Here is a 14,290-nt window from a genome sequence, read left to right on the forward strand (position 1 = left end):
TCGCATGGAAAAGGAATATAAGAAAGGATGCTTCAGAATGCTAATTAGCCAGCTGAGGAATGGAAGTCACAGTGATTAGAAGCTGAGGTGAAGCAGCTGATCATATTTCAGTCTGGTCCTCAGACTAGTCCACATAAACAGTTTCACTCATGATTGTGAGTATTGCATGAGTAAGCTTGTGATATATGACTATTATTGTTATATTTTGCAGTATACCTTGCTTGACTAAAGAACAAATAAGTATATCACATTGTTAGTGGATTATTAATATCCAGAGTAAACTTGAAATACAAGGGAAAATAGAAATTAAAGCCTACACTCTCAGCAGCCTTATTATTTGTAGAGAGTGGTAGTAAAAAGGAGGTAAGAAAGAGTGGGCAACTATGTTTCATCCCACTTATCCAAAATGAAAATAAATGAACATTTTGCCTCAAAATACAAATTAGAAATTGTGGTTTGATCTGCTAAGCAGATGAAAGAGATAGCCAATAAATGGCAATCCAATAAAAGTGAGCGACCATATCAAAAGCTTCTTTACTCTATATTTCTTCCTTACTCCTCACTCTTCAAACAAATAACAGTAGTTCTATACTGTCTTCAAAAATGGATTGTACTTGTCTGAACCCAGATGATGAGCATAAAAAAACAAACCAGTACCTGGTAATATGGTTCATTAATGTAATGTACCATTTTTCCCTGAGCTTCAAATCCAACATCCAGTGCAAATCCAAAGAGTTTTAACCCCATAATTATCCCATCACTTAGACCATCCAGTCCCACTTTTACAAGTCAAACATATGTGTATCTATTTTAGACTTCACTTCTGTAATACTCACTTATGTCTTTATCCCCTTCATTCCACCAATATTTTTTCCAAGGATCTCTTTCCAGATGTCATATAGTCATAGATGTCTACAGCACAGAAAAAGGGCATTGAGCCCATCAAGTCTGCACCAGTCCTGAGCTCTGCCCAGTAAAACTTCCACTGCATCCAGAATTTCACGACCCACAAACAAGTCCATAATAAGTAATGCTCACATATCATCCTTTTCCTCAACAATTTTCAGTCACTTTACATCCTGTACTGCATTGAATTCACTGAAATTATAATCTTTTCTGCTCTTTAGAAATTAGAAGCTCCTGGATTCTGCTGTCTTCCAGAAAATCTCTAATTGGGTTTAAACTTACTCCCATCTTCAAACGCTTCCTCAATTTTACATTGTATTTGGTACTTTCCTCGCATTGTGATGGAAGTAGGCCTGTTCTGTTCTGATTAAAATGTTAATGTGGCATCTTACAGAAATTAATCAAATGAATCCTTGAGATCAGGCACACCCAATAGTTATGATCAGGATTACAATCTTTTCTAATTGCTTTCAACCAGTGTCAGCATGCAGCATTCCAAAGCTGGGTGTGCCAAGAATAAATAGATAGAAAGTTGCCTCAACAATTTTTTTCAATTTCAAAAATGATATCAAGTTAGGTGGGAAGGCGAACGGTGATGGGGATGCAGAGATCCTCCAGCATGATCTGGGCAAGTTGGGTCAGTGGGCAAATCAATGGCAGATGCAGTAAAAGGTTAAATGTGAGATTAATCACTTTGGAAGCAAAAACAAGAAGGCAGATTACTACTTGAATGGCCGTAAATTGGGAGAGGGGATTGTGCAGCAGGACCTGGGTATTCTTGTACACCATTCACTGAAGGCAAGCTTGCAGGTGCAGCAGGCGGTAAAGAAGGCAAATGGTATGTTGGTCTTCATTGCGAGAGGTTGAATACAGGAGCAAGGATATGCTGTTACAATTATACAGGGCCATGGTGAAGCCACACCTAGAATACTGTATGCAGTTTTGGTCTCCTCCGGAAGGATGGTCTTGCTCTTGAGGGAGTGCAGCGAAGGTTTACCAGGCTGATTCCAGAAATGGCAGGGCAGACACATGAGGAGAGATTGACCAGGTTAGGATGGTCTTCGCTGCAGTTCGGATGATTGAGGGGGACCTCATAGAGACTTTAAAAATTCTAACAGGACTAGACAGGATTGATGCAAGGAGGATGTTCCCCATGGATGTGTGTCCAGAGTCATTATAAATGGTTTCATGCTTTTGTCGTTGTTATTGAAAGTTGAACTGAGCTTGCTCTAAATAATGTAATGGAGACCTTTTTAGCTAGAGGAAGGAATGTACTTAATTATGAGCTGCATTCATACCCAGGTAAGAAGAATAGATGTGTAGACTATTTTCTAAATGGAGAAAGGCTTTGGAAATCTGAAGCATAAAGGGACTTAGGAGTTCTTGTTGAGGATTCTCTTAAGATTAATATATAGGTTCATTTTGCAGTTAGGAAGGTAAATGCAATGTTAGCATACATTTCAAGAGGGTTAGAATAGAAGAGCAGAGATGTATTGCTCAGGCTGTAGAAGGCTCTGGTCAGACCATATTTGGAAAATTCAGATCAGTTTTGGATCCCGTATCAAAGGAGGGAAATGCTGGTGTGGGAAGGGGTCCAGAGGAGGTTTATGAGAGTGATCCCATGGATGAAGGGCTTGTTATGAGGATTATTTGAGCACTCTGACTCTATACTCAATGGAGTTTAGAAGGATGAGGGGCATCTCATTGAAACTTAGAGAATACTCAGAGGCCAGGAGAGAGTGGACATGACGATGTTTGAGAATTGAAAGAGGTGGAATTTCTTCAGCTAGAAGGTGGTGAATCTAAGGAACTCACTGCTGCAGAAAGTTTTGGAGGCCAAGTCATTGAATATATTTCAGACAGAGATAGGTAGATTCTTTATTAATAGGGGAATCAATGGTTTCGGGAAGAAGGCAGGAGAATGGAGCTGAGCAATATATATCAGCCATGATCAAACAGTGGAGCAGACATAATAAGTCAAATGGGTTAATTCTGCTTCTCGATCTTATGGTCTGAATGTACAAAATAATTACAATTTGTTCTCTAGTTTTTAAGATATCATGCAATTTAGGTTAATTACAAACATTTAATTTGTTTCAAATTAAGCTGGAAAATGTACTGCCATTATGTCTTATCCACGTGTTCTTCCATTTTAGATAATGAAAAACATTACCTTTGAACTCTTGATTGTAATTGGATATTTTAGACCTAGAACACAAAAATATTTTCGAATCAAAACATAGGAATAATTGACTATTTTGGACCATATTAATAATATAGAATTTCACAAGTATAATTACTACAATATATTATAAGCCGTAAGTTATAAACAAATGTACATCTAAATTAAGTATTTTAACAAAAAAATAGCTTTAGTATGTTTTGTTTTGCAAGTTGAACTGACTAAATTAAAAGTAAATAATTTAAATTATATGTGATTGCTAAACAGAACTTAAGACTACTTCAAATTTAAGTTTGGTCATAATATGTTAATCAAGATAAAAAAAAGTCATAGATTCATGTCATATTTTACTTCAAAGTCACTACTATCCCAGAGGATAGGAGGACTGCTCTCTAATTAGAGAGAGAAGACTTGTGGTGGTTTAACCTGAGGGTCACCACATCTCAAATGCAGCACAAGGTTGAGAAGACAGAATCTTACTGGTACCTGCAATGGTGTGGGAATTCAATCCATGCTGCTGGTGACAGTCTGCATTGCAAACCAGCTGTTTAGCCAACTGAACTAACCAATCCCTCCTTTTGTGAAGGATATTCATCCTTTGGTTTTATTTTCCCTTCAAGATATCCAGTAATTCCAGGTCTAATTTTGTACAGAACAGATGCAACTTAGTTCATTCTCTTTAACTCATCCTCACACCCACTGGAAGAGAATTATTCCCAACTGGAATAACTTGATTTTTCCAAGCACAATTTCTACATCAGACTGGAATGTTGAAGATATTTTGTGTACGGTTTTATGCCTTCAATAGATTAAGTGTTTTAATTTGTAAGTACAAACATGAGTAATTTCATTCCATTGTATAAAAGGGCAGCATGATAACCCACTGTTACATGCATCCATTTGTCAAAAATATTCCACAGTTTATGAAATTTTATGCAATACTACTCATTTCTACAATGTCGTCAAACTTTGATTCAGACTGTGGTGCAGCTTCAAAACTGCTGCAACATTATAAATGTGGTGTTGGAATCATCAGGAAGACATGATCTTTCATGGTAAATTACCATTTACTCATTTTTGAAAAGATAACACAAATTTGAGATTTCTCCCACCTCGAAAGACAAAGATAGCAGATGCACATCATTATGTCCTACAAGTTTCCTTCCAAGCTACACATAATCCTGACTTTTGTTGCTTCTATTTTAATAACTGTGCCTAAATAGTCTCAAACTTCAAAAAACGTACTCTGATCAATAACAAAACATCAAGAATTGTGAATTGCCCTTACCATCTGTGGAACTTTCAGGACTTTCCTTAGTTAGTTGAAAGTCAGTTACTTCAAATTCTCTTTTAACAGTCCCACCCATTTCACAAAAATCTTTTCCATATGACAGGGCCACCTCTCTCCAATCTACAATGCCTGTATTTGGAGAATCCAAAGCCAACAAACCCTACATTTCACAAAGAGAGAGAAAATATAATGCAAGAAAATTTTACACAAAAAATTATTGTCCTACTATCATATCTCATCTTTAGCTTATTTATTTAACATCAAAATAGTTTGTGTCCTTTTAGAACCTAGAAGCTTTTTGCTTGAGACTGTAACTTAAAAGTTAAGATTTAATAAATCTATTATTTAAGAATCGCACAACACCAGGTTATAGTCCAACAGGTTTAATTGGAAGCACACTAGCTTTCGGAGCGATGCTCCTTCATCAGGCATGATCCCGTTATAATCCAAGGTAACCTTCATTGCTGTCTACTACACCTCCAATTTTGGAGTCATCTGCAAACTTACTAACAATATCTCAATCTCACATCCAAATCATTTATATAAATGACGCAAAGAAATGGACCCAGCACCGATCCTTGTGACACTCCACTGGTTACAAACCTCCAATGTAAAAAACAACCCTCCACCACCACCCTCTGTCTTGTACCTTTGAGCCAGTTCTGTAACAAAATGGCTAGTTCTCCCTGTATTCTATGAAATCTAACCTTGCTAATCAGTCTCCCATGGGGAACCTTGTCGAATGCCTTACTTATAGACTACGTCTACCGCTCTGTCCTCATCAATCCTCTTTGTTACTTCTTCAAAAGACTCAATCAAGTTTGTGAGACATGATTTCCCACAAACAAAGCCATTTTGACTATCCCTAATCAGCCCTTGCCTTTCTAAATACATGTACATCCTGTCCCTCAGGATTCCCTCCAACAATTTGCCCACCACGGACGTCAGGCTCACTGGTCTATAGTTCCCTGGCTTGTCCTTACCATCCTCCTTAAACAGTGGCATCATGTTAGCAAACCTCCAGTCTTCTGGCATCTCACCTGTGACTATCGATGTTACAAATATCTCAGCAAGAGGCCCAGCAATCACTTCCCTAGCTTCCCATAGAGGTCTAGGTTACGCCTGATCAGGTCCTGGAGATCTATCCACTTTTAGACATCCAACACTTTCTCCTCTGTAATATGGACATTTTGCAAGGTGTCACCATCTATTTCCCTACATTCTCTCTCTCTTCCATGTCCTTTTCCACAATAAACACTGATGCAAAATACCCATTTAGTATCACCCCCATCTCCTGCGGCTCCACACAAATGCAGCCTTGCTGATCTTTGAGGGCTCCTATTCTCTCCCTAGTTAACCTTTTGTCCTTAAATGTATTTATAAAATCCATTTGGATTCTCATTAACTCTTCCCATTTTGTAGCCGTACCTTTACTTGCAAACATCTGCCCCCAGTCAGCTTTTGAATGTTCTTGCCTAATACCGTCAGAATTGGCCTTTCTCCAGTTTAGAATTTCAACTTTTAGATCTGGTCTATCTTTTTCCATCACTTTTTAAAAACTAATAGAATTATGGTTGCTGGCCCAAATAACCACCCTTTTATTCTTACAAATTTGTTCCCCAATTTCCCAATGACTATTAGGGGGTCTATAACACAATCCCAATAAAGTGATCATCCTTTTCTTACTTCTCAGGTCCACCTGAATAACTTCCCTAAGAACAGCTGTAATGCTATCCCTTATCAAAAAAGCCAGTCCCCCTCCTCTCTTGCCTCCCTTTCTATCCTTTCTATAGCATTTGTATTCTGGAACAGTAAGCTGCCAGTCCTGTCCATCCCGGAGCCATGTTTCTGTAATTGCTATGATATCCCAGTCCCATGTTCCTAACTATGCCGAGTTCATCTGCCTTCCCTGTTAGGCCTTTTGCATTGAAATAAATGCAGTTTATCAATCCTACTTATTCTCTGCTTTGTCCCTGCCTGCCCTAACTGTTTGACTCGCTCCCTTTCCTAACTGTACCAGTCTCAGATTGACCTCTTTCCTCACTATCTCCCTGGGTGCCACCCCTCTATCTTACTAGTTTAAATCCTCCTGGACAGCTCAAGCAAATCTCCCTGACAGTATATTAGTCCCCCTCTAATTCAGGTGCAATCCATCCTTCTTGTCCAGGCTGCTTCTACTCCAGAAGAGATTCCATGATCTAAAAATGTGAACCCTTCTCCCATGCACCACACATTCACCTGCTCCATCCTCCTATTCCTACCCTCATTACCTCCTACGACCGGGAGTAATCCAGATATTACTACCCTTGAGGACCTCCTTTTTAAATTCCTGCCTAACTTTCTATATTCACCCTTCAGAATCTCACTGTTTTCCCTTCCTATGTCATTGGTCCCAATGTGTCAAATTACATCCTGCTGGTCCCTCTCCCCTTTGAGAACATTCTGCACACTCCCAGAGAGATCCTTGATCCTGGCACCAAGGAGGCAACACATCATTCTGATTTTTCGTTGCTGGCCGCAGAACTGTCTGTCTGTGCCTCTGACTAGAGAGTCTCCTATCACAATCGATCGCATGGAACCCGACATACCCCTCATTACATTAAAGCCTCTCCTGATACCAGAAACCTGGCTGTTCTTGCTAGCTTCCTGAGAGTCCATCACCCCCTACATTTTCCAAAAGCAACATACTTGATTGAATTTATTTGCAGATACATTCAGTCCATGTAACAGTTTATAAATTTCTGCTTTGGAAATAGAACCAATCCTACACAAGATTGGAATACATACAGACCCTAACCTCACACATTTAATACATTGTCTGAGCTGCAATGTCACTTTTTTTCTATAAAACCTTAAGGTATCTCGGGAATGTGACTTGAAAGTAGTTCTGGGATTTACATATTAAGGAATTGAAACATGCAACCCATTTTAAAAGATGTAAGACTTAACAGCAATCTAGGTTTGGTCAATATATCACATCAGTTGTATGATACAATGATCTTTTGCTATAAATTCTGTGTCCTATGATCCTGCTCCACTAGCTACCTGATGAAGGAACAGTGCTCTGAAAGCTAGTACTTCCAAATAAACTTGTTGGGCTATAACCTGGTGTTGTGACTTTTAACTTTGTCCACCCCAGTCCAATACTAGCTCTTCCATGTCCTTTAAAAGGAGCATAAATTACAAAATAAAAACTTTCAAAATATGCTTGAAATACCTTTCTTCCTTTAATGTACCTGGATAGTACAGAAAAGATATTGACTGTGTAATTGCCAGTCTGTGGGGATTAACTAATCCATCTCTTGGCAAGAGTTGGGGCATTATAATTCCTACAAGCACCCTAGCATAGAGAATGCAATAAATAAGTCAGGCTTCTGACTCTTAATGTTTAAATAGTGACCTTTCTAGATAGCATACATGAAGCCACCAGCAGAGAATCTGTCACCATAATGCTAAATGATTAAAAGAAAGACTCCACAATCACTGTCTAATCAAATGTGGCAAATAGTCACTTGGGTGAATGGCTAGAGGGTGTCTACCACTCAAACTGTACATAGTAAAACCTGACACTTTCAGAGATTCAAGAATTTTGAAATGAGTTCTTAAAACATTTAGAAAACTTTACTTTACAATAGGGCTCTCGCTCCTGAATTTCCTTTGCATCAATAAGTTTCAGGTCTCGGACATTGTTCTGTAGTCCACGTTTATACAATGCCTTTAGTCTTGAGATTTCTTCTCGTTCAACAGCAACAATAAGCTTTAATTGAAAGAAAAATAACATTTACAAATCAGGTATAGCATCTAGACCTAGGAAGCCTACAAGTTAAACTACTAACTGACTCAAAAAAGTTAATTTTCTGTATGAAATTGAACACAATACAAGATCATGTACAATAGTTCATTTTTGTGTTTTCCATATAAACATTTTTTCAGATTTTTTGTTCAACATTCAGAAAGTAAAAGCAGATGTTGATTACTCTCTGGATAAGAATAATTTCACCAACAATCCCAGAGGCCCTTTTCGTTCACTTTAATGTGTAACGTCTTGTTCCAATCCTAGTTTAATTTGCCACAATACTCAAGAATGTCGGCCTTGCTTGCTATGCTTACATGCTTGACCAGTTTTAAAAATGCACTTCTCTGAGTCTCCCTTGTGGGGCAGAAGTTTACACCCCTCAGTGGGTTTTAAGGCAAGGGACAGTTGGGTGAGCTTATAATTGCAGTATGTGGCCTGTTTGTTGCCTGCCTTGGAGCTGCCTCCCATTTTATGGGGAACAGTGGAGCTCTTGTGTGGCCAAGTATGACCATCCTGCCCATGCCACTATTCTAACCTGCAGTGGATAGAAGCCCACATTGTGTGACAGCTTTAGTTTCTGGCATCAGGTAACACAGGGAGTATTTCGTTTTGCAATCTCCTTTCCCAGTTGCCCACGCCTCTGACTCATCAGGGAAGTGGTCACAATTAACTCTGGGAGCAAGGGTGGGAAAGCCCTACCACATGAAAAATCTGCCCCGTGGTGACACAAATATAGAGACAATGCCCAGAGATCTGGTCTGACCAGATCACTGTTTTGTTTCATTATGATTTGCTTTGATTTGTATTCCACTGTTTTAGCACTGTAAACTTATCATTCAAAATACTTTAAATTACATTGACTGGATGTTTCCACCATCAAGTCCGCAAAAGTTCTGTATCTTTTACAACCTCTCTTGCTTCTTCCTGCATCGTTCAGATGGCATGTATTGATCATTGTATTGGCTTGGTTTTGTCTCTATTAAACTTCATCAAATGTTTTTAAAGTACACATGTACTTTTTACGTTAAACTTTGCACCAAGTATTATTTTGGCATCACCTGAAAATCCAATGAAAAATTTGCAATATAATTCTTAGAAACAGTAGGAACCCCAGCTGATAGTTGGGCACAACCAGTCTGCCCCACCCCAAACTGACTCTTTGAACAAGTTAAAGGGCTTTTGCCCGAAACGTCGATTTCGCTGCTCGTTGGATGCTGCCTGAACTGCTGTGCTCTTCCAGCACCACTAATCCAGTCTTTGAACAAGTACCTATTGTTTTCTATCTTTTCCCCTATTTCTTAACCATGCTTAAGATTTATCCTCAGTCACCACATCAATGATCATAGTTAATGGCACTTGCTGTAGAAGTTACCAATTTTCTGTAAATTTAGGTACAATACACATCAAATTCTTCACAGTCCACTTAGGATTTGACTAAAGACAAGTCAAGGAGGTTGAACAGGTAATGTTAACAGGGAGGGAAATATTCAATCTACATATTTATTGACTGCGCATTTCACTTGATACATGACATACACGTTGCATTGAAAGTTCCTCTACAATTTCCATTACAAAAATAACCAACTTATTTACAATGTTTATCAAGCTGTAGATGGAATGCTGAAAGGCATTTCCAAAATCTAATGGTGTTACCACTGCCAGTCTCAAAGAACCAAGTCCACTGTCAGGGTAATGGTTATTGAACAGAGACACCACATGGTGAAAACAAAACATAGCTCTGGCTGCTGGATGTCCCTGCTGGGCAGTTTCTTCTGCAAATCTTAATCCAACAAGTTCATTGGTTTTTGTTTGTACAAGGTAAATCAACAGACAATTTTACATTCATTTAATTTTTGAGTGAGGCAAGATTGGACAGACTGCAGGAAATAATGGACACAAATGTTTAAAAAAAGAGAGAGGTTTAAGTAAACAGAAAGGACTTGAGAAGAACGGATACAAAAAAAAGAGATTAAAGGCATAATTTTCCACTCCTTGAGTGGCACGGTCAATGGCACAAAATATGGGAAAATATAGTAAAAATAAGACAGGTCAGAATCTCAATGCTGAGAGAAGGTTTTGAATTTTTACCTCATGGTTTAAACAGACAGTTCAGAATCTCACTTGCTTTCCTGTATTTGCATCACATGTTTCATTCCTATGTAGCTTCAAATTCTTTTCCCTTCCCCTGAGAAATTAGATGGCACCAGTTCATGAGATGACTGTCAGAACAGTAACCTGACAACTGCAGCTCATCACTTGTTTTGCTCAGCTTTCATCTAGATCAGTTTCCATCGCAATGTACACTGCACACTCCATGAACATATCTTCCTCTGCTCTTCATCTAGACATCTATAAACCAACAGCCTCACTACATCATCATGTCTGCTGTTGAATCAACTCTCACACCACTTCAGCCCTTCACTCTGCAGCAAGGGATAGTTACAACTTGCATGTTTCTGCCAGATCACTGTGTGTAGGGACATACATACATTTTGCATATCTATGGAGGATGCATCTTATGGCTCTTCACACCATTTCTTACTGCTGAGTCACTTCACACTGACTTGGAGGCTGTCAGCTTGCATGCCTTGCATTGCTTTTTAATCACAGAGGAAGAACAGGCAGATTGTCAATGGAGTACACATGTTGATGTAGTAGGGTTCTATATAGCAATATTACTGGCCAGCAGATTACTTAGCAGACACGTTACATAAGCCTGAACCAAATGACCACTTTGGAAACTCAAAGGTGACCATTTCTTAATTGAGTCACTGTAACTACAGTCAATGAGCTCATCTGATTCCAGCCCAGGGATTGACTGCTTTCCATCAGGCACTTGATTCTACTGGAGTCCAGGGATTCATGGATTTATCATTCAGAGATTTGGTGACTGTCATGCCAAGCTTATCAAGTAAAACTTGGTTTTCCCCCTTCAGTTTTGCTGGGTTAAAAATCCCGGAACTCACTCCCTAATGCCATTGTGGTCCACCTACATCGAGTGAACTATAGTGGTTCAAAGACACAGCTTACCACCACGTCTTAAAGTAAACTAGAGATGGGCAATAAATGCTGGCCCAGCCAGCGATGCCACATCCCAAGGAAGAATAGAAACAAAATAATCCACTAATATTTTATTATAACACTTGTATGTGGGGAATAAAGTTAAATCCCAGCAGGCTGTATGTGCATCAACCAGAGTTGAAAAGGTAGAAGAGAAAGTCCACTGAATCAAAGGATGAAAGGTAACATTACTTTTAAATACCCCAAATAAACAACAAATTGAATTTTCATATCTTTATTTCAGGTGTGTTGAATTTATATAGGTATCATTGGGATGAGCTCATAACAAAAATAAAGCAAGAAAACCCCATAAATAGCATATTCTAATTGTACTAAATAACGCTGTGAGTGCTTTGTTGACACCTGAATAAAATGCAGACATTTTCCAGGGAATGAATTGTTTCAAATCCATCATTTATCCTGAATGTCTATGGTCAATTGAAAGATTTTTGTCGAGTCATTGGAGTTTTGTAAACACCCAAAACTTTGAATCCTGTATGAGCATTCAATTGAACACAGCCAAATTGATTTTGCTCCTGTAAATTTGTGTTTATTAAAGAGTATAAAGCTAGCAAGCTGAAAAATAGCACGTTCCTGAAAAACTGCACACACAGTTTTTGATTTTCTGTCAACACATATATTAGTCATCAAGAATGTTATAATTTACATGTAAACAAATGTAAAATAGGATATACGCTAGTATTAAAATGCAGGGTTTCACAACTAAGATATTTGAGATTTTGGAGAAGATTTGTAGCTCAGGTTGTGGATCATGTTGTAAATTTGCTCACTAAGCTGGTTGATTTGTTCTCAGACATTTTGTGACCATGCTAGGTAACATAATCAGTGAGCTTTCAGTGAAACGTTTGCGTTCTGTCCAGCTTTCTATTCATCTGTCTTGGTTTGTTGTGGTAGGTGATTTCCCGCTTTGTTTCTGAAAGGTTGGTAAATAGGATTCAAATCTAGATGTTTGTTAACAGAGCTTTGGTTTGAATGCCAGGACTCTAGGGATTCCCATGCGTGTCTTTGTTTAGCCTGTCCCAGAATGGATGTATTGTCCCAGTTGAACTCGTGTCCCACGTTGTCTGTGTGTAAGGATACTAGTTTTAGTTGGTCATAACTTTTGGTGGTTAGTCGGCGCTCATGTATCCCAGTGGCTAGTTTCCTGCCAGTCAGTCCAATGTACTGTTTGTTGCAGTCCTTGCAGGGTGATTTGTATATGACGTTCATTCTGCTGGCTGTTGATATGGGGTCCTTTAAATTCATCAGGAGCTGTTTCAGTGTGGTGGTAGATTTGTGGGCTACCATGATGCCAAGGGCCGGAGTAGGCTGGTCATCATCTCTGAGGTATCTTTAATGTATGGCACGGTGGCTAGAGTTTCTGGGTATGTTGTGTATTCTTGGTTAGATCTACTGTGCAGGAAGACAGACTGCGCTTATCAGGTACCAATTGTTCCTGAATACGTTCTAGAAGTGTTTTTCATCAGCTTCTCGTAGTTCCTGGGTGCTGCAATGTGTTGTAGCTCGTTTAAATAATGCTCTGGTGCAGCTCCATTTGTGGGTGTTGGGATGGTTGCTCCTGTAGTTGAGTATCTGGTCAGTGTGTGTGGCTTTCCTGTGAACACTGGTTTGCAGCTCTCCATTGGCTTTTCATTCTACTGTGACATCTAGGAAGGGGAGTCTGTTGTTGTTCTCTTCCTCTTTGGTGTACTTTATAGTGGTAAGGATCTTGTTTTATGTGTTTGTGGGCTTCTCCTAATTTGTTGTGTTTCGTGATGACAAAGGTGTCACCCAAACAGTGACCCAAATCTTGGACTGGATCATGGGAAGGACTGTTGGTTCTAACCTCTGCATAATGGCTTCTGCTAAAAGTCCTAATATTGGCGATCCTATAGGCGTCCCATTGATTTGTTTGTAGATCTTGTCGGTGAAGGTGAAGTGGGTTCTGAGGCACAGGTCTACTAGTTTGAGGATGCTGTCCTTGCTGTTGGAGTTGGGGCTGTCAAGTATTTGTGTCCTAGGTTTGCTTAGCAATGAAACCAGTCTTTCTTTGGCCAGGGTGATGTTTAATGATGTGAACAGGGCTGTCACATCGAAGGACCTCGTTGTCCTCTATCTTGGTGTCTTCGATGATGTTAAGGAATTCCTGGGTGGAGTGGATGAAATGGATTGAGTCTTCTACGAGGTGTTTCAGTTTGCATTGCAGTTCCTTTGCTAGTATGTATGTCGGTTACCAGGAAGTGAGACTATGCGTCGGGGGGGGGGGAGGGGGGTGGCGGGTGGCGCGGTGTACATTTGGTAATCTGTAGAAACAGGGTGCATTGGATCCTTCAGGTTTCATTCTTTGGAGGTCTGTCTTGTTAATTTCACCTGTCTTGTGTAGTTTCCTCAGGGATGCTGAGGACAGACTCACACCCAGTAACTCGAGCCACCCTGCCATACATCAAAGACATGTCGCAGATGATGACTATACTACTCCGGCCCCTCGGCATCATGGTAGTCTACAAACCTACCACCACACTGAAACAGCTCATGATGAATTTAAAGGACTCCTTCCAGCAACCAGAACAAACGTCATATACAAAATATTCTCTGTAAGGAGTGCAACAAACATTACATTGGTCAAACAGGCAGAAACTTGCCAGCAGGATACATTAGCACCAACTAACCATCAAAAGACATGACCAACTATCACTGGTATCCATATACACAGATAAATAAGGACACCATTTCAACTGGGACAATACATCCATCCTGGCTCAGGCTAAGCAAAGACACGCATGGGTTCCTAGAGTCCTGGCATTCAAACTGGAACTCCACCAACAAACATCTAGGTTTGGACCCCATTTACCAACCTCTCAGAAACAGAACCAGAAATGATGTCACCTACCACAACAAACAGAGACAGATAAATAGCAAGCAGGGCAGAACACCAAGGCTTCACCAAAGGCTCACTATTGATATTACTTGACATGGTCACAAAACATCTGAGAACAAATCTACCAGCTCAGCAAGCAAATTTACAACCTGACTAAAAGATATCCTAATTCAGTAG

The 14,290-nt window shown here is 39.5% G+C and overlaps 1 protein-coding gene across 3 annotated transcripts in view; it reads right to left on the reverse strand.

The window, feature by feature from the left end:
* Positions 1-14,290, reverse strand: part of l2hgdh (L-2-hydroxyglutarate dehydrogenase) — a 33,329-nt gene that overhangs the window by 14,709 nt on the left and 4,330 nt on the right. For all 3 annotated transcript variants that reach the window (XM_072568669.1, XM_072568668.1, XM_072568670.1), the window contains exons 4-6: positions 8,005-8,136; positions 4,377-4,539; positions 3,080-3,114 (exon numbers count right to left, since the gene is read on the reverse strand). In XM_072568669.1, coding sequence (XP_072424770.1) covers positions 3,080-3,114; positions 4,377-4,539; positions 8,005-8,136 — 330 coding nt within the window. The remainder of the gene's footprint in view (positions 1-3,079; positions 3,115-4,376; positions 4,540-8,004; positions 8,137-14,290) is intronic.

Source organism: Chiloscyllium punctatum, chromosome 4, assembly GCF_047496795.1.
Source record: "Chiloscyllium punctatum isolate Juve2018m chromosome 4, sChiPun1.3, whole genome shotgun sequence".
Classification (NCBI taxonomy): Eukaryota; Metazoa; Chordata; class Chondrichthyes; order Orectolobiformes; family Hemiscylliidae; genus Chiloscyllium; species Chiloscyllium punctatum.